This window comes from Ambystoma mexicanum, chromosome 5p (assembly GCF_040938575.1).
Source record: "Ambystoma mexicanum isolate Mex_15411 chromosome 5p, UKY_AmexF1_1, whole genome shotgun sequence".
Lineage (NCBI taxonomy): Eukaryota > Metazoa > Chordata > Amphibia > Caudata > Ambystomatidae > Ambystoma > Ambystoma mexicanum.
In genome coordinates, this window is record NC_090930.1 from 1,193,550,425 (window position 1) to 1,193,576,713 (window position 26,289).

The window sequence follows — 26,289 nt, forward strand, 5'->3', positions numbered from 1 at the left end:
ACAGGACTCAGAGCGCTACACAAAAACAAACATACAACAACGTAAACCAAACAAAACCAAAAAATACATAAAGGCAGCAGAAAACAACAACAGGAAATCTATCGAACAGGGGAAAAGGGGACTGAGACTCGCACTATGAGTCTTAAATTTGAGGATCCTAATGGCAAATATTTACACAGACTTAAAAAGCCCAGAAGGTTACTAGTTTCACAGCCTACCACAACACAATCCCTGTTCTTCAAGGAACAGCATTCATCAATTTTTACTCTGCGTAAAAACTTCAGGTCAGAACTTCTGACTAAACTAGGGCCCGTTCTTAAGCAATGCCATGCCAGGACTTTATTTTGTAAGGCTTCCTGAACCCCTGTACAGGAGTGTAAGTGAAAAACATTTGTTCTGAGTGCATTTTTGTAGCAGAGACGATCATTCCTTTCCTGGGGGTCCCCCTGCAGGTAACTTATTTCATAAACTGGAGGTTGGTTTAAAAAGTGTATATAATTTATACTATGTTTGCCAGAAGTAAGAATTTGGTAAGTAAAGTAGAATGTGCTTGAACTTCTCAAGAGATTTTTTTTATATATAAAATAAGGCAATCATAACTGGAACTGTTACTAACTGGAAATAATTAGCACATTTGAATTTCTCCTACAGGACAAAGTTTGAATCCCTACAAGGCTAACTCAGCACTTCATAGGTTGTGGTGAATTAATTGGGTACCATTAGACTGTATACTAATAACACTTTTTATTACATTGCTTTGAAGTGGAGTAATCGGGCATGAAGCAATAAATATATATATAATGTAGTATTTTAAGTTTTAAAGAGTGTGGATGCAATTGCATTTCTCACTGGAAGGTCAAGGCTCAACTGGTCTGTAGCCACATTTCTGTGTTTGTGTGTATTCTCAACCTGATTATGCAATCATGTTTTTGATTTTCAGCTGCATTCAGATATTGACAAGGGAGATGGATCGATCAAATACATCCTGTCTGGAGATGGTGCCGGCACCATGTTTACCATCGACGACACCACCGGTGACATCCATGCGATTCAGCGGCTGGACAGAGAGGAGAGGGCCCAGTACACACTGCGAGCCCAGGCCTTGGAGCGGAGAACCAACAAACCACTGGAGCCCGAGTCCGAGTTCATCATCAAGATCCAAGACATCAATGACAATGAACCCAAGTTCCTTGATGGACCATATGTTGCGTCGGTGCCTGAAATGTCTCCAGTTGGTAAGAAATTCTCAATGCCTTCTTCCTTTCTATTAGAAACAAAAAAGTGCAAACAGGCAAAATGATTGTACTAATCAGAGCTGGGAGCAACGATTTATGGTGCCCCAAGCGGAGGGACGTTTTAGCACCCCAACATCTGCATTGAGGCCGGATGTTATGTTTTTAGGACCAATATGACTCCTTCTCTTCTGGTGCCACCCTAGACATCTGTCTAGAATTACCTTAGTTAAGCAATGTCCATGGGACTAACATCATCTGCATGTGTAGCCGAATGGATTCAGGGAGTGAGTGAGAGAACGCTTCTTCGTCTATGTTAAAGTGGTACAGTAGAGGACATTAAAAATCACCAACAAAATATGCAATGCTGTCTATCCTGACATATCCCCTGCTCTTCCTCCCATCGTCTAATTTGCTCAACGATTTAACCCTTTCACTGATCTAAAAAAATAGCACGTCATTATCGGCACAAATTTCAGTATTAAACCACAGTGGTGTGTTTGCATATTCTGGGCCGATTCATGGATTATTTGCTGGGTTCAGTGTGACTTTGCCCTGCTGAAAAGTGACTTTGCACTGCTGACACAAACCCTGATTCACTGAACTGTGCAAAGTGTATTTTTGCTGTGCAAAGTCCGGGCAAAGTCATTTTGTACTGCAAAAATGACTATGCGCTGACTTTGCCCCCCTACTTTGCACTGCAAAAATACACTTTGCACAGTTCCATGAAACAGGGTTTGTGTCAGTAGGGCAAAGTCACTTTTCATCATTGCAAAGTCACTTTCAACCGGGCAAATATTCCATGAATCGGGCCCTCTATATCAACACTGTAGATCAACATATTGAAAGTTGAAATAAATGTTTGCATTCTCCTAATAATTGCAATCCAAATGTATAAACCTTTCACGTCTCGCCAAAATACTCTAAATATGTCTGGGACATCTGAATAGAAAACACTTCAGTGGCAGTGGGCCGCAAACCAATTTTATTTACATGGAACTATAGTTGATGGCTTTTATGAAGACTGGTCTATTTTGTTTTGTCAATTTTATTTACATACCATCAAATATACCTGCCGTTGCCCTAGCTACAGTAACTAAACTTTTCAGATGATTTTCCACCACTGCCCTGGCACTGCCCTGGCACCCTGTTTATGCCGAGCGTCAGACGACTGCATCGGCCCGTTGTCTGGCGTGTCTCCGCTCTGGTGTGTCTTGCTGTCTCAGTGCTGCCTGTCTGCTTGCTTGTGCTTGAAGTCTTTGCTGACTTTGTTCAACTGTCTCTGCTGCTCTGGCTGTCTCTTTACGCCGAGCATCAGACAACTTCCCAAAGGTAGATTGTCTCTTGGCTGACATGGTGATTCACTAACAGGTTTCTTGTCACTGTGGATGTTTACTTCTTGTGTGTCTATAAAACAAATTTATGGATTTTCGTGTATTAATTTTCCCAGATCGCTTGTACTAATGTTTGGTAAATTTGTAGCTTTTATTATGGAAGTTTGTAAAGCAAATGTTTAGTGTTTGTTATGGTCGTTTGTTAAGCAAAATAGCTGTGCTCGTTCGTAAGCATCAGTTCTAATTTCATCCACCAGGGGCGTCACCTCAACAACTTTGATTTGAGCAAAATAAGCATTTGTTTTGATTTTCTCCATGGGCGGGGGGCACTTTAGCAACTTTAAACTACACCAGTAGATTCCTCGTGAAATGTTACCCCTTTTAGACCCCTTTGGAGCCCTCTAGATCGTTTCCCCTTCATTTCTATAGTGGACAGACAGACAAACCTTCAAAAATATATATTAGCATTCATTAAGAGTAGTATTGTAAGTGATACAAATGAAGCAACTCCATTACCGCGCAATGTTAACATGTAAACTCATTTAGAGATTTGGGGTTATACTCCATAAAATAAAGCCATGTGGGGTAGCTCCCCAATGCTGCAGGTAATTAATGCAAGTTTAAGGGGATTTGTTTCAAATTTTGCCCTTGTCTTTAAAGTCCTTGTGATGTAGTGTAGCACTTATTTTCTAAATGACCAGTTGAAAACATACATTCTGAATGCGGCCTCCAAGTGTGTTATTTTACTGCATGCAGAATTCCTGCTTATTGGGTAACTCTGCATAATGTACCACCTTTCCCTCATCCCTGCAGTTCATGATGTAGACAATTAAGGCTCGATTACAAGTTTGGCGGTAGAGGTAAAATTGTTGGTACAGGGCCTCATTCCGACTTTGGAGGTAACCACGCCGCTATTTGCGGCATGGCTGCCTCCAAAATCGTTTAGACTCCGCCCTGGTGAATGGAGTAATTACCGGTCCATTCCAAGGTTGGAGGGACCGGTAATTCCCCATTCACCAGGGCCCTTCCCCATTCCCATTTGAGCCCCCATAGAGCTCAATGGGAATGGGGAAGGCGCTAATAACAGAACCGTAAATTATGGTACCGTTAATAGCACTGAAGTCTCTTTGCGGGTCCCGTCCTTAACGCCTGCTAAAAGCAGGCGTTAAGGAAGGACCCGCAAAGGGAACTCGTAGTAGGGCGGTAAGGGTTTAATGGCACCAGTCTCGTTACCGGTGACCGTTAACCCTTACCGCCCTACTCGGAATGAGGCCCTCATGTTTTACCATTCCAACACATTTTAAATTTTCAAGGTTGAAACTCATTCACTCTGCCACCTTTTGCATGGCGGCAACTACCGACACACAAAAGCATCACCACTTACAGTGATTACTGCAGGCGGTAATATGAAATCTCCATTAAGCCCTATGCGTCTCCATAATGAGGAATAAGGTAAGGGTCTGCTTGACTCAGAATCATGTGGACCCTTAAAGTAACAGCATGCAGTACTATTTTTACCATTTGGTGGTATTTGCAGAGGCGGTAATATGAAATCTCCATTAAGCCCTACGCGTCTCCATAATGAGGAATAAGGTAAGGGTCTGCTTGACTCAGAATCATGTGGACCCTTAAAGTAACAGCTTGCAGTACTAGTATTACCATTTGGTGGTATTTGCAGAGACAATTCCAATCTGAAAATCAGGACTTAATCGTGCAGATTTACCGCACTTCACTAGCAGTAATTCCGTTTCACTGCAATACATGGACATTGAATGTAGGTTGCATTTGTAAATCCACTTTTTAAGAGGAAAGCTGCAACTCTTTACCTTCTCAGGTTCTCCATGCTCTGCAAATGTGGGGTCCTCCTTCCCAGCATAATCGAGCATGGGTAATATGTATGTACTGGTTTTGTATTTGCAAAAGCAGTGCAACTCAAATGAAGTTGATTTGCTAATGCAAAAACAACATTCGCAGTGCATCAAGACAACATGAAATACATTGCAAATTAAAATGTGCACATTCCAACCTCATGCAAATTGCAAAAGAAAGGGAGTGGCAAAGGGGGGTCTGCCATTCCATGTGGCTTGCAAGGGAATTCATCAGTGATGTGCGACTTGTGCAATGCTGCATTTCTTTGTTACATTAAAACAGCTATCCCTAGAAGGGTCAAGGGTTGCAGTGCCAACTGCATTTCAAATGTAAAAATATATGTAAACTAATCCTGCTACGCTTTGCGGGCCCCAGTACTTTAATTTGCTACTGTGCACGATGAGATGTATATGCAGGCGTCACCTCGCTCATGTTAATGAGCTGGCCTGCTTATATCTCATGGCACACGCTCTCTTCACACACTTATTAGCCCACTGGGGACAGGGCAGAGTTCTGCATGAATTCCAGACACCTGCTATGCAAGCACAGCTCTGCTGCGCAAATCGTCCATTTCATACATCTACACAGGGCCGCTGCAAGGACTAGATAAACTAAGCTTCTGCGTAGGGCACTGGCCACCAGGGGGAGCCAACTGTGTTTTTTTCTTACCCTGCTGTTATGAATTACAAAAGAGAACATGCGACTTAATCAGAGATTAGATGCTGCTGGAAGCCCTCCAGCAAATAATCATAACCCTGCTGGGAACCTTAAGTGCTGAAAGGTGCAGGGGTCCCTTTGCTCTACTGCACACAGCAGTGAACGCAAGCCTATTTCCTTTTGCAGTCTTTTTTGGGTTGCAGCTCCCTCGGGCTGAGCTGGAAGGTGAAACACCTCATGCGGTCTGAAAGGAAGATGGTTTGATTTAAGAATAAAGTCAGGGCCTGTTCGCTTGGAGCTTTTGGAGTGACGGTATATACCAGGGGAAGCCGTCAACTCACAAGTAGGAGCAGATTAGAAATGGTGAGGGAGGGGGCAAGCCTGTTGATGGGTCTGGAGACTGGGGGAGAAGAGTGGTCTCATGCAGGTGTAGCAAAAGGGAGCAGACAATGTTCTCTGACTCACACTTTCAAATGTGAGTGCTACACATGTTATTCATATTATGATATTTATTGAGCGCAGACTTAGTTTTGAGAAGCAGCGGATCGCTTTACAGAGGTCTACAGCAATATAGATACACAACAGAGTGCTTTCCAGAGGTATACAACAGTACAGATTTACAGCGGGGGTTAGGATACAGAGGGGCACATAGGAGGGGTACAGCTGTACAGGGTGGCGGGGAGTAGAGGAGTGGACTGTGTCTAGTGAGTCAGATGGCGCGGGGGTAGATGTGATGGCCAGGCGTGTGCTTGTGGCACATTTCTTCTAACCTTGTTATCAATGCGAACGTTTAAACAATCATTTATTTATTTTATTTATTTATTTATTGCTTATTTTTACAGCGCTTATACACAAGTGAAGTGCTGAATCTATTCGAACAATTTTGAAACTACTGTATGAATAAAGCATCTTTATTTTGGGCACTTATACTACTTGAATGTCGCAAAAATGACCATTTGGGTGATTCCACAGGCATATGGCCTCTCTGGTATGGTATTTCTTGGAACGGTTCCAATGAAAAGCTGCCCAATTAAATAGAGCGCCTATATGCAAAATAAGTGTTTCATGTTTGTGCTACCTCTCCAGGAAATACTGACTAGCACTGTTCAAAGGTTTTAGAAGGACATTTGGAGGATCGTTGCAGGGAAAGTCAAATTTGATGATTACATGTAAGGGACTGACTCCCCAAATGACAGCCCCATACTTGTAAGACGGTGCGATCATCAGGTAGGTGGGCGGCCCTGAATATGGGAGACACTGGCAGTGCCCGGGTCCTGCATGGAGTGGTCATGAATCCGTCTGAGCTTCTTTGCCTTGCGTTTGCAGGCCAAACCCCTTGACAGCCCCCTTAACCAGAAGCAGTCGGCTATCGGCTCGCATGCAGCAGACTTAAGGGTGGTGATTTGCTGCATGGGAAAATGGCTGCCGCCTGCTACTCCCACACCATGTGGCCAACTTGGCAAGACCAGGTGCCCACGCAAACCCCACCCACAGTCCTGCTCCCCTCCCCAGAATCCTCTGTGTCACACACCACCTCACATACTCATCCCCAAGCAGGGTCAGGTGGTAAGGGATTGCTGGGGCTGAGTGCAGGAGTGCTGGAAGCTGATCACTCTGTGCAGGGTGCGATGCGCTCCATCCTCTTTCCCCATGTGTCACGTGGTCACTGCCGGTAAGCCCTGGAGGGGAAAATGAGCTTTGGGGAGCAGGGGAGTAGCATAAGTGGAAGCTGGCAGGCTGCATGGGAACCTCTACTCATGCTGAACCGACTCAGTCCATGCAGTGCCAGTTGCTTGGTGAGAGAAGCTTACAGTTTCCGCGCTGTCTCTACATGTACCCTTTTGTGAGGAAAGTTTGCAATCGGTAGCCCTGCCCATTCCAATATGATACGACATGATATGGCATTTAAAATGCGCCTACACACAAGTGTTTCAAGGCGCGACGAGGCAAGGGGGGGGGGAGAATAGAGGGAAGTCGGAGACACAGAGACTGTTTGTCAGGGAAGCTTGCACTGCCCCCGTCCATACTGTACACATTTCAGTTAGCTTTGGAAGCTTGTAAATAATATTTTGAAAAGCTGGTACTAGGCCTGTCCATCCTGCACCTGCCCTAAATACGCTGTGCATATACCCGTACGTGAGGGAAGCTTGGTCTGGCCTTGCTCGCGCTGCATGGCCTTCAAGGAAAACACGCACATTCCCCTGCTGAGGCTCTCCCTGTACCTGTTTGGGAGTGAACCTTGCACTGGACATGCCCTTGTTGTACCTTTTCATGGGAGAAAATTGCAGTAGCTCGGTCCATGATATACCTCTTTCTGAGGTAACTGCTCCTGTAAAAATGTAAGGACCAGAAAACAAGCCTTCTCCGCCTACGCCCCCAAGACTATGGAACCTCCTCCTCATCGGCATCAGACTCGCCCCCACGCTCCTACAATTCAGAAAAGAACTCAAGACCCACCTGTTCAAGGAGTCTCTCCTCATCAACACCTACGCCATCATATCACCCCTCGTGCCCCCTGACACTCTAGATGCCGACGCCTCTTTCCTCCATGCCACCGGCTACGGCAGTACCCCCTCCTTTGGACCCCTCTGTTCCCCTCTGTATCCTACCCCTCGCTGTACATCCGTTCTGTTGTACACCTCTGTAAAGCGCTCTGTTGCTTCTCGAAGCTAAGTCCACACTCAATGAATACCATGATGATAATAATAATAATATTAATAATAACCTTGTACTAACCCTTTCTTTTTTATTATTTACGGTTTATTACAAACCATTACATATGAGAAAAAAAGAAAAAGGAACATTAATAAAATGAGCAAAACATTCAGACACAAAAAAACGTACAATACTAACATTTAAATATCGTTTACGACAGTCGTTGGGAAAAACGATATAATTCATGTCACTAAAATGTACTTTGGAAATCACCTCCATTGTTTAAACTGTCTTTTACGTACACATTAGCAGATATGGTAATCGGAGTAAAAGTACCCTTTGAAATTCTATTCCAAAAATCACTCTTATGCAAGGACTCAATTTTACAAGTGTCCCTGATAGGCAGCAGATTGGGCCCTCTATAAATAGACTATTAACCCTTTACATGCTAAATCTCTACCTGTTTGCAAGGGGAGCTTACACTCACTCAACCCATGCTGGACCTGTACCTGTTTGCAAGGGGAGCTTACACTCACTCTACACATGCTGGACCTGTACCTGTTTGCAAGGGGAGCTTACACTCACTCTACACATGCTGGACCTGTACCTGTTTGCAAGGGGAGCTTACACTCACTCTACCCATGCTGGACCTGTACCTGTTTGGAAGGGGAGCTTGCAGGACCTGTACCTGTTTGGAAGGGGAGCTTACACTCACTCTACCCATGCTGGACCTGTACCTGTTTGGAAGGGGAGCTTGCAGGACCTGTACCTGTTTGGAAGGGGAGCTTACACTCACTCTACCCATGCTGGACCTGTACCTGTTTGGGAGGGGAGCTTACACTCACTCTACTCATGCTGGACCTGTACCTGTTTGGAATGTGAGCTTACACTCACTCTTCCCATGCTATACCTATTTGCAAGGCAATCTTACACTCACTCTAGCCGTGCTGGACCTTTACCTGTTTGGAAGGGGAGCTTTCACTCACTCTATCCATGCTGGGCCTGTACCTGTTTGGAAGGGGAGCTTACACTCACTCTATCCATGCTGGGCCTGTACCTGTTTGGAAGGGGAACTTACACTCACTCTACCCATGCTGGACCTGTACATGTTTGGAAGAGGAGCTTACACTCACTCTACCCATGCTGGACCTGTACCTGTTTGGAAGGGGAGCTTGCAGGACCTGTACCTGTTTGGAAGGGGAGCTTACACTCACTCTACCCATGCTGGACCTGTACCTGTTTGGAAGGGGAGCTTGCAGGACCTGTACCTGTTTGGAAGGGGAGCTTACACTCACTCTACCCATGCTGGACCTGTACCTGTTTGGAAGGGGAGCTTGCAGGACCTGTACCTGTTTGGAAGGGGAGCTTACACTCACTCTGCCCATGCTGGACCTGTACCTGTTTGGGAGGGGAGCTTACACTCACTCTACCCATGCTGGACCTGTACCTGTTTGGAATGTGAGCTTACACTCACTCTTCCTATGCTATAGCTATTTGCAAGGCAATCTTACATTCACTCTAGCTGTGCTGGACCTGTACCTGTTTGGAAGGGGAGCTTTCACTCACTCTATCCATGCTGGGCCTGTACCTGTTTGGAAGGGGAGCTTACACTCACTCTATCCATGCTGGGCCTGTACTGTTTGGAAGGGGAACTTACACTCACTCTACCCATGCTGGACCTGTACATGTTTGGAAGAGGAGCTTACACTCACTCTACCCATGCTGGGCCTGTACCTGTTTGCAAGGGGATTTTACACCCACTCTACCCATGCAGGACCTGTACCTGTTTGGAAGGGGAGCTTACACCCACTCTACCCATGCTGGACCTGTACCTGTTTGGGAGGGGAGCTTACACTCACTCTACTCATGCTGGACCTGTACCTGTTTGGAATGTGAGCTTACACTCACTCTTCCCATGCTATACCTATTTGCAAGGCAATCTTACACTCACTCTATCCATGCTGGGCCTGTACCTGCTGTTTGGAAGGGGAACTTACACTCATTCTACCCATGCTGGGCCTGTACCTGTTTGGAAGGGGAGCTTACACTCACTCTACCCATGCTGGACCTGTACCTGTTTGGAAGAGGAGCTTACACTCACTCTACCCATGCTGGGCCTGTACCTGTTTGCAAGGGGATCTTACACCCACTCTACCCATGCAAGACTTGTACCTGTTTGGAAGAGGAGCTTACACTCACTCTACCCATGCTGGGCCTGTACCTGTTTGCAAGGGGATCTTACACCCACTCTACCCATGCAGGACCTGTACCTGTTTGGAAGGGGAGCTTACACTCACTCTATCCATGTTGGGCCTGTACCTGTTTGGAAGGGGAGCTTACACTCACTCTACCCATGCTGGACCTGTACCTGTTTGCAAGAGGAGCTTACACTCACTCTACACATGCTGGACCTGTACCTGTTTGCAAGGGGAGCTTACACTCACTCTACACATGCTGGACCTGTATCTGATTGCAAGAGGAGCTTACACTCACTCTACACATGCTGGACCTGTACCTGTTTGCAAGGGGAGCTTACACTCACTCTACCCATGCTGGACCTGTACCTGTTTGGAAGGGGAGCTTGCAGGACCTGTACCTGTTTGGAAGGGGAGCTTACACTCACTCTACCCATGCTGGACCTGTACCTGTTTGGAAGGGGAGCTTGCAGGACTTGTACCTGTTTGGAAGGGGAGCTTACACTCACTCTACCCATGCTGGACCTGTACCTGTTTGGAAGGGGAGCTTACACTCACTCTACCCATGCTGGACCTGTACCTGTTTGGAATGTGAGCTTACACTCACTCTACCCATGCTATACCTATTTGCAAGACAATCTTACACTCACTCTAGCCGTGCTGGACCTGTACTTGTTTGGAAGGGGAGCTTACCCTCACTCTACACATGCTGGACCTGTACCTGTTTGCAAGGGGAGCTTACACTCACTCTACCCATGCTGGGCCTGTACCTGTTTGGAAGGGGAGCTTGCAGGACCTGTACCTGTTTGGAAGGGGAGCTTACACTCACTCTACCCATGCTGGACCTGTACCTGTTTGGAAGGGGAGCTTACACTCACTCTACCCATGCTATACCTATTTGCAAGGCAATCTTACACTCACGCTAGCCGTGCTGGACCTGTACCTGTTTGGAAGGGGAGCTTTCACTCACTCTATCCATGCTGGGCCTGTACCTGTTTGGAAGGGGAGCTTACACTCACTCTATCCATGCTGGGCCTGTACCTGTTTGGAAGGGGAGCTTGCACTCACTCTACCCATGCTGGACCTGTACCTGTTTGGAAGAGGAGCTTACACTCACTCTACCCATGCTGGGCCTGTACCTGTTTGCAAGGGGATCCTACACCCACTCTACCCATGCAAGACCTGTACCTGTTTGGAAGGGGAGCTTACACTCACTCTACCCATACTGTACTATTTGCAAGGGGAGCTTACACTCACTCTACCCATGCTGGACCTGTACCTGTTTGGAAGGGGAGCTCAGACTCACTCTACCCATGCTGGGCCTGTACCTGTTTGGAAGGAGAGCTTACACTCACCCTACCCATGCAATATCGATTTGCAAGGGGAGCTTACACTCACTCTACCCATGCTGGACCTGTACCTGTTTGGTACCATGCTGGGCCTGTACCTGTTTGGAAGGGGAGCTTACACTCACTCTATCCATGCTGGGCCTGTAACTGTTTGGAAGGGGATCTTACACTCACTCTACCCATGCTATACCTATTTGCAAGGGGAGCTTACACTCACTCTACCAATGCTGGACCTGTACCTGTTTGGTACCATGCTGGGCCTGTACCTGTTTGGAAGGGGAGCTTAAACTCACTCTACCCATGATGTACCTGTACCTGTTTGCAAGGGTAGCTTACACTCACTCTACCCATGATGTACCTGTACCTGTTTGCAAGGGTAGCTTACACTCACTCTACCCATGCAGGACCTGTACCTGTTTGGAAGGGGAGCATACACTCACTCTATCCATGCTGGGCCTGTACCTTTTTGGAATGGGCGCCTACACTCACTCTACACATGCTGGACCTGTACCTGTTTGCAAGGAGAGCTTCCACTTACTCTACCCATGCAGGACCTGTACCTGTTTTGAAGAGGAGCTTACACTCACTCTACCCATGCTGGACCTGTACCTGTTTGGAAGGGGAGCTTACACTCACTCTATCCATGCTGAGCCTGTACCTGTTTGGAAGGGGACATTCCACTCACTCTACCCATGCTGGACCTGTACCTGTTTGGAAGGGGAGCTTGCAGGACCTGTACCTGTTTGGAAGGGGAGCTTACACTCACTCTACCCATGCTGGACCTGTACCTGTTTGGAAGGGGAGCTTACACTCACTCTACCCATGCTGGACCTGTACCTGTACCTGTTTGGAATGTGAGCTTACACTCACTCTACCCATGCTATACCTATTTGCAAGGCGATCTTACACTCACTCTAGCCGTGCTGGACCTGTACCGGTTTGGAAGGGGAGCTTTCACTCACTCTATCCATGCTGGGCCTGTACCTGTTTGGAAGGGGAGCTTACACTCACTCTACCCATGCTGGACCTTCACCTGTTTGGAAGAGGAGCTTACACTCACTCTACCCATGCTGGGCCTGTACCTGTTTGCAAGGGGATCTTACACCCACTCTACCCATGCAAGACCTGTACCTGTTTGGAAGTGGAGCTTACACTCACTCTACCCATACTGTACCTATTTGCAAGGGGAGCTTACACTCACTCTACCCATGCTGGACCTGTACCTGTTTGGAAGGGTAGCTCGCACTCACTCTACCCATGCTGGGCCTGTACCTGTTTGGAAGGGGAGCTTACACTCACTCTACCCATGCAATATCGATTTGCAAGTGGAGCTTACACTCACTCTACCCATGCTGGACCTGTACCTGTTTGGTACCATGCTAGGCCTGTACCTGTTTGGACGGGGAGCTTACACTCACTCTATCCATGCTGGGCCTGTAACTGTTTGGAAGGGGAGCTTACACTCACTCTACCCATGCTATACCTATTTGCAAGGTGAGCTTACACTCACTCTACCAATGCTAGACCTGTACCGGTTTGATACCATGCTGGGCCTGTACCTGTTTGGAAAGGGAGCTTAAACTCACTCTACCCATGATGTACCTGTTCCTGTTTGTAAGGGTAGCTTACACTCACTCTACCCATGCATGACCTGTACCTTTTTTGGAATGGGCGCCTACACTCACTCTACACATGCTGGACCTGTACCTATTTGGTACCATGCTGGGCCTGTACCTGTTTGGAAGGGGAGCTTACACTCACTCTACCCATACTGTACCTATTTGCAAGGGGAGCTTACACTCACTCTACCCATGCTGGACCTGTACCTGTTTGGAAGGGGAGCTCGCACTCACTCTACCCATGCAATATCGATTTGCAAGGGGAGCTTACACTCACTCTACCCATGCTGGACCTGTACCTGTTTGGTACCATGCTGGGCCTGTACCTGTTTGGAAGGGGAGCTTACACTCACTCTATCAATGCTGGGCCTGTAACTGTTTGGAAGGGGAGCTTACACTCACTCTACCCATGCTATACCTATTTGCAAGGGGAGCTTACACTCACTCTACCAATGCTGAACCTGTACCTGTTTGGTACCATGCTGGGCCTGTACCTGTTTGGAAGGGGAGCTTAAACTCACTCTACCCATGATGTACCTGTACCTGTTTGCAAGGGTAGCTTACACTCACTCTACCCATGCAGGACCTGTAGCTTTTTGGAATGGGCGCCTACACTCACTCTACACATGCTGGACCTGTACCTGTTTGCAAGGGGAGCTTACACTCACTCTACCCATGCTGGACCTGTACCTGTTTGGAAGGGGAGCTTACACTCACTCTATCCATGCTGAGCCTGTACCTGTTTGGAAGGGGACATTCCACTCACTCTACCCATGCTGGACCTGTACCTGTTTGGAAGGGGAGCTTGCAGGACCTGTACCTGTTTGGAAGGGGAGCTTACACTCACTCTACCCATGCTGGACCTGTACCTGTTTGGAAGGGGAGCTTACACTCACTCTACCCATGCTGGGCCTGTACCTGTTTGGAATGTGAGCTTACACTCACTCTACATATGCTATACCTATTTGCTAGGCAATCTTACACTCACTCTAGCCGTGCTGGACCTGTACCTGTTTGGAAGGGGAGCTTTCACTCACTCTATCCATGCTGGACCTGTACCTGTTTGGAAGGGGAGCTTACACTCACGCTATCCATGCTGGGCCTGTACCTGTTTGGAAGGGGAGCTTACACTCACTCTACCCATGCTGGACCTGTACCTGTTTAGAAGAGGAGCTTACACTCACTCTACCCATGCTGGGCCTGTACCTGTTTGCAAGGGGATCTTACACCCACTCTACCCATGCAAGACCTGTACCTATTTGGAAGGCGAGCTTACACTCACTCTAGCCGTGCTGGACCTGTACCTGTTTGGAATGGGAGCTTTCACTCACTCTATCCATGCTGGGCCTGTACCTGTTTGGAAGGGGAGCTTACACTCACTCTATCCATGCTGGGCCTGTACCTGTTTGGAAGGGGAGCTTACACTCACTCTACCCATGCTGGACCTGTACCTGTTTAGAAGAGGAGCTTACACTCACTCTACCCATGCTGGGCCTGTACCTGTTTGCAAGGGGATCTTACACCCACTCTACCCATGCAAGACCTGTACCTATTTGGAAGGGGAGCTTACACTCACTCTACCCATACTGTACCTATTTGCAAGGGGAGCTTACACTCACTCTACCCATGCTGGACCTGTACCTGTTTGGAAGGGTAGCTCGCACTCACTCTACCCATGCTGGGCCTGTACCTGTTTGGAAGGGGAGCTTACACTCACTCTACCCATGCAATATCGATTTGCAAGGGGAGCTTACACTCACGCTGTACCTTTTTGGAATGGGCGACTACACTCACTCTACACATGCTGGACCTGTACCTGTTTGCAAGGGGAGCTTCCACTTACTCTACCCATGCAGGACCTGTACCTGTTTGGAAGAGGAGCTTACACTCACTCTACCCATGCTGGACCTGTACCTGTTTGGAAGGGGAACTTACACTCACTCTATCCATGCTGAGCCTGTACCTGTTTGGAAGGGGACATTCCACTCACTCTACCCATGCTGGACCTGTACCTGTTTGCAAGGGGATCTTACACCCACTCTACCCATGCAAGACCTGTACCTGTTTGGAAGGGGAGCTTACACTCACTCTACCCATACTGGACCTGTACCTCTTTGGAAGGGGAGCTTACACTCACTCTACCCATGCTGGACCTGTGCCTGTTTGGAATGTGAGCTTACACTCACTCTACCCATGCTATACCTATTTGCAAGGCGAGCTTACACTCACTCTAGCCGTGCTGGACCTGTACCTGTTTGGAATGGGAGCTTTCACTCACTCTATCCATGCTGGGCCTGTACCTGTTTGGAAGGGGAGCTTACACTCACTCTATCCATGCTGGGCCTGTACCTGTTTGGAAGGGGAGCTTACACTCACTCTACCCATGCTGGACCTGTACCTGTTTAGAAGAGGAGCTTACACTCACTCTACCCATGCTGGGCCTGTACCTGTTTGCAAGGGGATCTTACACCCACTCTACCCATGCAAGACCTGTACCTATTTGGAAGGGGAGCTTACACTCACTCTACCCATACTGTACCTATTTGCAAGGGGAGCTTACACTCACTCTACCCATGCTGGACCTGTACCTGTTTGGAAGGGGAGCTCGCACTCACTCTACCCATGCTGGGCCTGTACCTGTTTGGAAGGGGAGCTTACACTCACTCTACCCATGCAGTATCGATTTGCAAGGGGAGCTTACACTCACGCTGTACCTTTTTGGAATGGGCGACTGCACTCACTCTACACATGCTGGACCTGTACCTGTTTGCAAGGGGAGCTTCCACTTACTCTACCCATGCAGGACCTGTACCTGTTTGGAAGAGGAGCTTACACTCACTCTACCCATGCTGGACCTGTACCTGTTTGGAAGGGGAACTTACACTCACTCTATCCATGCTGAGCCTGTACCTGTTTGGAAGGGGACATTCCACTCACTCTACCCATGCTGGACCTGTACCTGTTTGCAAGGGGATCTTACACCCACTCTACCCATGCAAGACCTGTACCTGTTTGGAAGGGGAGCTTACACTCACTCTACCCATACTGTACCTATTTGCAAGGGGAGCTTACACTCACTCTACCCATGCTGGACCTGTACCTGTTTGGAAGGGGAGCTCGCACTCACTCTACTCATGCTGGGCCTGTACCTGTTTGGAAGGGGAGCTTACACTCACTCTACCCATGCAATATCGATTTGCAAGGGGAGCTTACACTCACTCTACCCATGCTGGACCTGTACCTGTTTGGTACCATGCTGGGCCTGTACCTGTTTGGAAGGGGAGCTTACACTCACTCTATCCATGCTGGGCCTGTAACTGTTTGGAACGGGAGCTTACACTCACTCTACCCATGCTATACCTATTTGCAAGGGGAGCTTACACTCACTCTACCAATGCTGGACCTGTACCTGTTTGGTACCATGCTGGGCCTGTACCTGTTTGGAAGGCGAGCTTAAACTCACTCTACCCATGATGTACCTGTACCTGTTTGCAAGGGTAGCTTACACTCACTCTACCCATGCAGGACCTGTACCTGTTTGAAAGGGGACCTTACACTCACTCTACCCATGCTGGACCTGTACCTGTTTTGAAGTGGAGCTTACACTCACTCTACCCATGCTGGACCTGTACCTGTTTGGAAGGGGAGCTTACACTCACTCTACCCATGCTGGACCTGTACCTGTTTGGAAAGGGAGCTTACCCTCACTCTACCCATGCTGGACCTGTACCTGTTTTGAAGTGGAGCTTACACTCACTCTACCCATGCTGGACTTGTACCTGTTTTGAAGTGGAGCTTACACTCACTCTACCCATACTGGGCCTGTACCTGTTTGGAAGGGGAGTTTACACTCAGTCTCCCCATGCTGGGCCTGTACCTGTTTGGAAGGGGAGCGTACACTCACTCTACCCATGCTGGGCCTGTACCTGTTTGGAAGGGGAGCTTACACTCACTCTACCCGTGCTGGTCCTGTACCTGTTTGGAAGGGGAGCTCGCACTCACTCTACCCATGCAGGACCTGTACCTGTTTGGAAGTGGAGCATACACTCACTCCATCCATGCTGGGTCTGTACCTGTTTGGAAGGGGAGCATACACTCACTCTACCCATGCTGGGCCTGTACCGGTTAGGAAGGGGAGCTTACACTCACTCTACCCGTGCTGGTCCTGTACCTGTTTGGAAGGGGAGCTCGCACTCACTCTACCCATGCTGGGCCTGTACCTGTTTGGAAGGGGAGCTTACACTCACTCTACCCGTGCTGGTCCTGTACCTGTTTGCAAGAGGAGCTTACACTCACTCTACACATGCTGGACCTGTACCTGTTTGCAAGGGGAGCTTACACTCACTCTACACATGCTGGACCTGTATCTGATTGCAAGAGGAGCTTACACTCACTCTACACATGCTGGACCTGTACCTGTTTGCAAGGGGAGCTTACACTCACTCTACCCATGCTGGACCTGTACCTGTTTGGAAGGGGAGCTTGCAGGACCTGTACCTGTTTGGAAGGGGAGCTTACACTCACTCTACCCATGCTGGACCTGTACCTGTTTGGAAGGGGAGCTTGCAGGACTTGTACCTGTTTGGAAGGGGAGCTTACACTCACTCTACCCATGCTGGACCTGTACCTGTTTGGAAGGGGAGCTTACACTCACTCTACCCATGCTGGACCTGTACCTGTTTGGAATGTGAGCTTACACTCACTCTACCCATGCTATACCTATTTGCAAGACAATCTTACACTCACTCTAGCCGTGCTGGACCTGTACTTGTTTGGAAGGGGAGCTTACCCTCACTCTACACATGCTGGACCTGTACCTGTTTGCAAGGGGAGCTTACACTCACTCTACCCATGCTGGGCCTGTACCTGTTTGGAAGGGGAGCTTGCAGGACCTGTACCTGTTTGGAAGGGGAGCTTACACTCACTCTACCCATGCTGGACCTGTACCTGTTTGGAAGGGGAGCTTACACTCACTCTACCCATGCTATACCTATTTGCAAGGCAATCTTACACTCACGCTAGCCGTGCTGGACCTGTACCTGTTTGGAAGGGGAGCTTTCACTCACTCTATCCATGCTGGGCCTGTACCTGTTTGGAAGGGGAGCTTACACTCACTCTATCCATGCTGGGCCTGTACCTGTTTGGAAGGGGAGCTTGCACTCACTCTACCCATGCTGGACCTGTACCTGTTTGGAAGAGGAGCTTACACTCACTCTACCCATGCTGGGCCTGTACCTGTTTGCAAGGGGATCCTACACCCACTCTACCCATGCAAGACCTGTACCTGTTTGGAAGGGGAGCTTACACTCACTCTACCCATACTGTACTATTTGCAAGGGGAGCTTACACTCACTCTACCCATGCTGGACCTGTACCTGTTTGGAAGGGGAGCTCAGACTCACTCTACCCATGCTGGGCCTGTACCTGTTTGGAAGGAGAGCTTACACTCACCCTACCCATGCAATATCGATTTGCAAGGGGAGCTTACACTCACTCTACCCATGCTGGACCTGTACCTGTTTGGTACCATGCTGGGCCTGTACCTGTTTGGAAGGGGAGCTTACACTCACTCTATCCATGCTGGGCCTGTAACTGTTTGGAAGGGGATCTTACACTCACTCTACCCATGCTATACCTATTTGCAAGGGGAGCTTACACTCACTCTACCAATGCTGGACCTGTACCTGTTTGGTACCATGCTGGGCCTGTACCTGTTTGGAAGGGGAGCTTAAACTCACTCTACCCATGATGTACCTGTACCTGTTTGCAAGGGTAGCTTACACTCACTCTACCCATGATGTACCTGTACCTGTTTGCAAGGGTAGCTTACACTCACTCTACCCATGCAGGACCTGTACCTGTTTGGAAGGGGAGCATACACTCACTCTATCCATGCTGGGCCTGTACCTTTTTGGAATGGGCGCCTACACTCACTCTACACATGCTGGACCTGTACCTGTTTGCAAGGAGAGCTTCCACTTACTCTACCCATGCAGGACCTGTACCTGTTTTGAAGAGGAGCTTACACTCACTCTACCCATGCTGGACCTGTACCTGTTTGGAAGGGGAGCTTACACTCACTCTATCCATGCTGAGCCTGTACCTGTTTGGAAGGGGACATTCCACTCACTCTACCCATGCTGGACCTGTACCTGTTTGGAAGGGGAGCTTGCAGGACCTGTACCTGTTTGGAAGGGGAGCTTACACTCACTCTACCCATGCTGGACCTGTACCTGTTTGGAAGGGGAGCTTACACTCACTCTACCCATGCTGGACCTGTACCTGTACCTGTTTGGAATGTGAGCTTACACTCACTCTACCCATGCTATACCTATTTGCAAGGCGATCTTACACTCACTCTAGCCGTGCTGGACCTGTACCGGTTTGGAAGGGGAGCTTTCACTCACTCTATCCATGCTGGGCCTGTACCTGTTTGGAAGGGGAGCTTACACTCACTCTACCCATGCTGGACCTTCACCTGTTTGGAAGAGGAGCTTACACTCACTCTACCCATGCTGGGCCTGTACCTGTTTGCAAGGGGATCTTACACCCACTCTACCCATGCAAGACCTGTACCTGTTTGGAAGTGGAGCTTACACTCACTCTACCCATACTGTACCTATTTGCAAGGGGAGCTTACACTCACTCTACCCATGCTGGACCTGTACCTGTTTGGAAGGGTAGCTCGCACTCACTCTACCCATGCTGGGCCTGTACCTGTTTGGAAGGGGAGCTTACACTCACTCTACCCATGCAATATCGATTTGCAAGTGGAGCTTACACTCACTCTACCCATGCTGGACCTGTACCTGTTTGGTACCATGCTAGGCCTGTACCTGTTTGGACGGGGAGCTTACACTCACTCTATCCATGCTGGGCCTGTAACTGTTTGGAAGGGGAGCTTACACTCACTCTACCCATGCTATACCTATTTGCAAGGTGAGCTTACACTCACTCTACCAATGCTAGACCTGTACCGGTTTGATACCATGCTGGGCCTGTACCTGTTTGGAAGGGGAGCTTAAACTCACTCTACCCATGATGTACCTGTTCCTGTTTGTAAGGGTAGCTTACACTCACTCTACCCATGCATGACCTGTACCTTTTTTGGAATGGGCGCCTACACTCACTCTACACATGCTGGACCTGTACCTATTTGGTACCATGCTGGGCCTGTACCTGTTTGGAAGGGGAGCTTACACTCACTCTACCCATACTGTACCTATTTGCAAGGGGAGCTTACACTCACTCTACCCATGCTGGACCTGTACCTGTTTGGAAGGGGAGCTCGCACTCACTCTACCCATGCAATATCGATTTGCAAGGGGAGCTTACACTCACTCTACCCATGCTGGACCTGTACCTGTTTGGTACCATGCTGGGCCTGTACCTGTTTGGAAGGGGAGCTTACACTCACTCTATCAATGCTGGGCCTGTAACTGTTTGGAAGGGGAGCTTACACTCACTCTACCCATGCTATACCTATTTGCAAGGGGAGCTTACACTCACTCTACCAATGCTGAACCTGTACCTGTTTGGTACCATGCTGGGCCTGTACCTGTTTGGAAGGGGAGCTTAAACTCACTCTACCCATGATGTACCTGTACCTGTTTGCAAGGGTAGCTTACACTCACTCTACCCATGCAGGACCTGTAGCTTTTTGGAATGGGCGCCTACACTCACTCTACACATGCTGGACCTGTACCTGTTTGCAAGGGGAGCTTACACTCACTCTACCCATGCTGGACCTGTACCTGTTTGGAAGGGGAGCTTACACTCACTCTATCCATGCTGAGCCTGTACCTGTTTGGAAGGGGACATTCCACTCACTCTACCCATGCTGGACCTGTACCTGTTTGGAAGGGGAGCTTGCAGGACCTGTACCTGTTTGGAAGGGGAGCTTACACTCACTCTACCCATGCTGGACCTGTACCTGTTTGGAAGGGGAGCTTACACTCACTCTACCCATGCTGGGCCTGTACCTGTTTGGAATGTGAGCTTACACTCACTCTACATATGCTATACCTATTTGCTAGGCAATCTTACACTCACTCTAGCCGTGCTGGACCTGTACCTGTTTGGAAGGGGAGCTTTCACTCACTCTATCCATGCTGGACCTGTACCTGTTTGGAAGGGGAGCTTACACTCACGCTATCCATGCTGGGCCTGTACCTGTTTGGAAGGGGAGCTTACACTCACTCTACCCATGCTGGACCTGTACCTGTTTAGAAGAGGAGCTTACACTCACTCTACCCATGCTGGGCCTGTACCTGTTTGCAAGGGGATCTTACACCCACTCTACCCATGCAAGACCTGTACCTATTTGGAAGGCGAGCTTACACTCACTCTAGCCGTGCTGGACCTGTACCTGTTTGGAATGGGAGCTTTCACTCACTCTATCCATGCTGGGCCTGTACCTGTTTGGAAGGGGAGCTTACACTCACTCTATCCATGCTGGGCCTGTACCTGTTTGGAAGGGGAGCTTACACTCACTCTACCCATGCTGGACCTGTACCTGTTTAGAAGAGGAGCTTACACTCACTCTACCCATGCTGGGCCTGTACCTGTTTGCAAGGGGATCTTACACCCACTCTACCCATGCAAGACCTGTACCTATTTGGAAGGGGAGCTTACACTCACTCTACCCATACTGTACCTATTTGCAAGGGGAGCTTACACTCACTCTACCCATGCTGGACCTGTACCTGTTTGGAAGGGTAGCTCGCACTCACTCTACCCATGCTGGGCCTGTACCTGTTTGGAAGGGGAGCTTACACTCACTCTACCCATGCAATATCGATTTGCAAGGGGAGCTTACACTCACGCTGTACCTTTTTGGAATGGGCGACTACACTCACTCTACACATGCTGGACCTGTACCTGTTTGCAAGGGGAGCTTCCACTTACTCTACCCATGCAGGACCTGTACCTGTTTGGAAGAGGAGCTTACACTCACTCTACCCATGCTGGACCTGTACCTGTTTGGAAGGGGAACTTACACTCACTCTATCCATGCTGAGCCTGTACCTGTTTGGAAGGGGACATTCCACTCACTCTACCCATGCTGGACCTGTACCTGTTTGCAAGGGGATCTTACACCCACTCTACCCATGCAAGACCTGTACCTGTTTGGAAGGGGAGCTTACACTCACTCTACCCATACTGGACCTGTACCTGTTTGGAAGGGGAGCTTACACTCACTCTACCCATGCTGGACCTGTGCCTGTTTGGAATGTGAGCTTACACTCACTCTACCCATGCTATACCTATTTGCAAGGCGAGCTTACACTCACTCTAGCCGTGCTGGACCTGTACCTGTTTGGAATGGGAGCTTTCACTCACTCTATCCATGCTGGGCCTGTACCTGTTTGGAAGGGGAGCTTACACTCACTCTATCCATGCTGGGCCTGTACCTGTTTGGAAGGGGAGCTTACACTCACTCTACCCATGCTGGACCTGTACCTGTTTAGAAGAGGAGCTTACACTCACTCTACCCATGCTGGGCCTGTACCTGTTTGCAAGGGGATCTTACACCCACTCTACCCATGCAAGACCTGTACCTATTTGGAAGGGGAGCTTACACTCACTCTACCCATACTGTACCTATTTGCAAGGGGAGCTTACACTCACTCTACCCATGCTGGACCTGTACCTGTTTGGAAGGGGAGCTCGCACTCACTCTACCCATGCTGGGCCTGTACCTGTTTGGAAGGGGAGCTTACACTCACTCTACCCATGCAGTATCGATTTGCAAGGGGAGCTTACACTCACGCTGTACCTTTTTGGAATGGGCGACTGCACTCACTCTACACATGCTGGACCTGTACCTGTTTGCAAGGGGAGCTTCCACTTACTCTACCCATGCAGGACCTGTACCTGTTTGGAAGAGGAGCTTACACTCACTCTACCCATGCTGGACCTGTACCTGTTTGGAAGGGGAACTTACACTCACTCTATCCATGCTGAGCCTGTACCTGTTTGGAAGGGGACATTCCACTCACTCTACCCATGCTGGACCTGTACCTGTTTGCAAGGGGATCTTACACCCACTCTACCCATGCAAGACCTGTACCTGTTTGGAAGGGGAGCTTACACTCACTCTACCCATACTGTACCTATTTGCAAGGGGAGCTTACACTCACTCTACCCATGCTGGACCTGTACCTGTTTGGAAGGGGAGCTCGCACTCACTCTACTCATGCTGGGCCTGTACCTGTTTGGAAGGGGAGCTTACACTCACTCTACCCATGCAATATCGATTTGCAAGGGGAGCTTACACTCACTCTACCCATGCTGGACCTGTACCTGTTTGGTACCATGCTGGGCCTGTACCTGTTTGGAAGGGGAGCTTACACTCACTCTATCCATGCTGGGCCTGTAACTGTTTGGAACGGGAGCTTACACTCACTCTACCCATGCTATACCTATTTGCAAGGGGAGCTTACACTCACTCTACCAATGCTGGACCTGTACCTGTTTGGTACCATGCTGGGCCTGTACCTGTTTGGAAGGCGAGCTTAAACTCACTCTACCCATGATGTACCTGTACCTGTTTGCAAGGGTAGCTTACACTCACTCTACCCATGCAGGACCTGTACCTGTTTGAAAGGGGACCTTACACTCACTCTACCCATGCTGGACCTGTACCTGTTTTGAAGTGGAGCTTACACTCACTCTACCCATGCTGGACCTGTACCTGTTTGGAAGGGGAGCTTACACTCACTCTACCCATGCTGGACCTGTACCTGTTTGGAAAGGGAGCTTACCCTCACTCTACCCATGCTGGACCTGTACCTGTTTTGAAGTGGAGCTTACACTCACTCTACCCATGCTGGACTTGTACCTGTTTTGAAGTGGAGCTTACACTCACTCTACCCATACTGGGCCTGTACCTGTTTGGAAGGGGAGTTTACACTCAGTCTCCCCATGCTGGGCCTGTACCTGTTTGGAAGGGGAGCGTACACTCACTCTACCCATGCTGGGCCTGTACCTGTTTGGAAGGGGAGCTTACACTCACTCTACCCGTGCTGGTCCTGTACCTGTTTGGAAGGGGAGCTCGCACTCACTCTACCCATGCAGGACCTGTACCTGTTTGGAAGTGGAGCATACACTCACTCCATCCATGCTGGGTCTGTACCTGTTTGGAAGGGGAGCATACACTCACTCTACCCATGCTGGGCCTGTACCGGTTAGGAAGGGGAGCTTACACTCACTCTACCCGTGCTGGTCCTGTACCTGTTTGGAAGGGGAGCTCGCACTCACTCTACCCATGCTGGGCCTGTACCTGTTTGGAAGGGGAGCTTACACTCACTCTACCCGTGCTGGTCCTGTACCTGTTTGGAAGGGGAGCTTGCACTCACTCTACCGATGCTGGGTCTGTACCTGTTTGGAAGGGGAGCTTACACTCACTCTACCCATCCTATACCTATTTGCAAGGGGAGCTTACACTCACTCTACCAATGCTGGACCTGTACCTGTTTGGTACCATGCTGGGCCTGTACCTGTTTGGAAGGGGAGCTTAAACTCACTCTACCCATGATGTACCTGTACCTGTTTGCAAGGGTAGCTTACACTCACTCTACCCATGCAGGACCTGTACCTGTTTGGTACCATGCTTGGCCTGTACCTGTTTGGAAGGGGAGCATACACTCACTCTATCCATGCTGGGCCTGTACCTGTTTGGAAGGGGACCTTACACTCACTCTACCCATGCTGGACCTGTACCTGTTTTGAAGTGGAGCGTACACTCACTCTACCCATGCTGGACCTGTACCTGTTTGGAAGGGGAGCTTACACTCACTCTACCCATGCTGGACCTGTACCTGTTTGGAAAGGGAGCTTACACTCACTCTACACATGTTGGACCTGTACCTGTTTTGAAGTGGAGCTTACACTCACTCTATCCATACTGAGCCTGTACCTGTTTGGAAGGGGAGTTTACACTCAGTATACCCATGCTGGGCCTGTACCTGTTTGGAAGGGGAGTGTACACTCACTCTACCCATGCTGGGCCTGTACCTGTTTGGAAGGGGAGCTCGCACTCACTCTACCCATGCAGGACCTGTACCTGTTTGGAAGGGGAGCATACACTCACTCCATCCATGCTGGGCCTGTACCTGTTTGGAAGGGGAGCGTACACTCACTCTACCCATGCTGGGCCTGTACCGGTTAGGAAGGGGAGCTTACACTCACTCTACCCGTGCTGGTCCTGTACCTGTTTGGAAGGGGAGCTCGCACTCACTCTACCCGTGCTGGTCCTGTACCTGTTTGGAAGGGGAGCTCGCACTCACTCTACCCGTGCTGGGCCTGTACCTGTTTGGATGGGGAGCTCACACTCACTCTATCCGTGCTGGTCCTGTACCTGTTTGGAAGGGGAGCTCGCACTCACTCTACCCATGCTGGGCCTGTACCTGTTTGGAAGGGGAGCGTACACTCACTCTACCCATGCTGGGCCTGTACCTGTTTGGAAGGGGAGCGTACACTCACTCTACCCGTGCTGGGTCTGTACCTAATTGGAAGGGGAGCTCGCACTCACTCTACCCGTGCTGGGCCTGTACCTGTTTGGAATGGGAGCTCTCACTCACTCTACCCATGCTGGGTCTGTACCTGTTTGGAAGGAGAGCTTACACTCACTCTACCCGTGCTGGTCGTGTACCTGTTTGGAAGGGGAGCTCTCACTCACTCTACCCGTGCTGGGTCTGTACCTGTTTGGAAGGGGAGCTTACACTCACTCTCCCCGTGCGGGTCCTGTACCTGTTTGGAAGGGTAGCTCGCACTCACTCTACCCGTGCTGGTCCTCTACCTGTTTGGAAGGGGAGCTCGCACTCACTCTACCCATGCTGGGCCTGTACCTGTTTGGAAGGGGAGCTTACACTCACTCTACCCATGCTATACCTATTTGCAAGGGGAGCTTACACTCACTCTACCAATGCTGGACCTGTACCTGTTTGGTACCATGCTGGGCCTGTACCTGTTTGGAAGGGGAGCTTAAACTCACTCTACCCATGATGTACCTGTACCTGTTTGCAAGGGTAGCTTACACTCACTCTACCCATGCAGGACCTGTAGCTTTTTGGAATGGGCGCCTACACTCACTCTACACATGCTGGACCTGTACCTGTTTGCAAGGGAAGCTTACACTCACTCTACCCATGCTGGACCTGTACCTGTTTGGAAGGGGAGCTTACACTCACTCTATCCATGCTGAGCCTGTACCTGTTTGGAAGGGGACATTCCACTCACTCTACCCATGCTGGACCTGTACCTGTTTGGAAGGGGAGCTTGCAGGACCTGTACCTGTTTGGAAGGGGAGCTTACACTCACTCTACCCATGCTGGACCTGTACCTGTTTGGAAGGGGAGCTTACACACACTCTACCC

At 49.3% G+C, this 26,289-nt stretch overlaps 1 protein-coding gene across 3 annotated transcripts in view; it reads left to right on the plus strand.

Moving 5' to 3' along the window:
- Positions 1-26,289, plus strand: part of CDH20 (cadherin 20) — a 1,428,111-nt gene that overhangs the window by 1,259,002 nt on the left and 142,820 nt on the right. For all 3 annotated transcript variants that reach the window (XM_069613654.1, XM_069613653.1, XM_069613655.1), the window contains one exon: positions 941-1,235. In XM_069613654.1, coding sequence (XP_069469755.1) covers positions 941-1,235 — 295 coding nt within the window. The remainder of the gene's footprint in view (positions 1-940; positions 1,236-26,289) is intronic.